The sequence below is a fragment of the Gekko japonicus genome, unplaced genomic scaffold (assembly GCF_001447785.1).
Source record: "Gekko japonicus isolate JY-2015 unplaced genomic scaffold, Gekko_japonicus_V1.1 scaffold30969, whole genome shotgun sequence".
Classification (NCBI taxonomy): Eukaryota; Metazoa; Chordata; class Lepidosauria; order Squamata; family Gekkonidae; genus Gekko; species Gekko japonicus.
Genome location: NW_015210007.1, coordinates 1 through 1,185, shown reverse-complemented (window position 1 = coordinate 1,185; position 1,185 = coordinate 1). Strand labels below are relative to the sequence as shown.

General features: G+C 57.9%; 1 protein-coding gene across 1 annotated transcript; it reads left to right on the top strand.

The window, feature by feature from the left end:
* Positions 1-67: 67 nt before the first annotated feature.
* On the top strand, positions 68-1,179 carry LOC107125111 (armadillo repeat-containing protein 5-like; the record flags this gene model as incomplete). Its single annotated transcript, XM_015428568.1, has 2 exons — positions 68-200; positions 925-1,179. Coding segments are annotated over 2 exons (388 nt in total), but the record flags the coding sequence as incomplete, so codon positions are not given.
* Between the last annotated feature and the right edge of the window lie 6 nt (positions 1,180-1,185).

Below are 1,185 nucleotides of genomic sequence, written 5' to 3'. Positions count from 1 at the left end.
GGGGGGGGGGGGGCTGACTTGCCATTGCTGCATTTGACTTACTGTTCTTCCTCCCTGCCTTTGCCAGGTGAGACGCTGCTGATGAACCTGCGTGTACAAGCAGAGTCCCCCTTTGGTGTAGGGGTCCTCAACCACCTGCTGCTGTCGGGCTCCGAGTCGGACCAGGTGGCCTGTGCTCTTGCCCTCCCCCTGATCTGCAGGTGGGTCCGACTGATGGATCTCTTCCTCCCAGGACCAGCAGGGGGAGCCCAAGCTGGGTCTGTCAGCCTGGCCCTTTGCCAGCAGTGGCTGCTTCCTCACACAGGAGCAAGGAGGCCAGCGTGCTCAAACAAGAGGTGTACTCTGGGCCGGGGAAGAGTGAGTGGATAGTTTTGCTCATCCCGCACATTGGATGTCAGGGGAGGAAGCAAAACCCACCAGTCAGCTTTTCTTCTGCATGTACTGAGGGGCTGAAAGGGACCTGCTAGTCTAGAGAGGAGTTGCAAAGACAGGCAAGGAAATAGTGTGTCAGAAGGAAGTGACAGCAGTGTCAGGAAAGTGGGAATTGTACAGAGTTGGGTCCCGTGGAGGATTTCTGCAGACTGAAGGGGGGACCGCCAGTTTCCTCTCTCATGCTGCAGCCTTCCAACCTCCCTGTGCTGTTTTGGGGGATCTGCTGTCTCCCAGGACCAGCATTTGGAGGGCCACTCTTGGACAGCAGAGGGAGGGGGAGGCAAGGAATTTGTGCTCCATTCCATTGGCAGAAAATTTTGGTGGGATCCAAGGGCATTATGAGGGGGAGGGATTTGGGGAGAATGTGTATATGTGGTCAGCACAATGTGCCTCCTCAAATTTCTGGGCCAAAATCTCTCCAGGATGAGAAGGAAAAGGTCGAAGCAACCCGAAGGCCACGAGTGTGATGTTCTTTCTTTGCTTCTGCTGCAGGAAGGATTCCCTTTGCCGGAAGCTCCTCTTGGACCACTCCGGCCTGCGCCTCCTGCTAGCCGCCCTGGTGCGAGGCCCCGACCCCCACTTCATCTTCTACGCCTCCGACTCGCTCTCCCTCCTCCTGGGCTCTCCAGCCCCACCTACGGCGGCGGGGGTCTCTTCTCCTGCCTTAAAGCGACCCCGCTTGGACCCCCCACAGCCTTGTTCTTACCACCACCTGGTGGACGAAGGCAGGGCCGACCTGCACTTCCAGCTTGA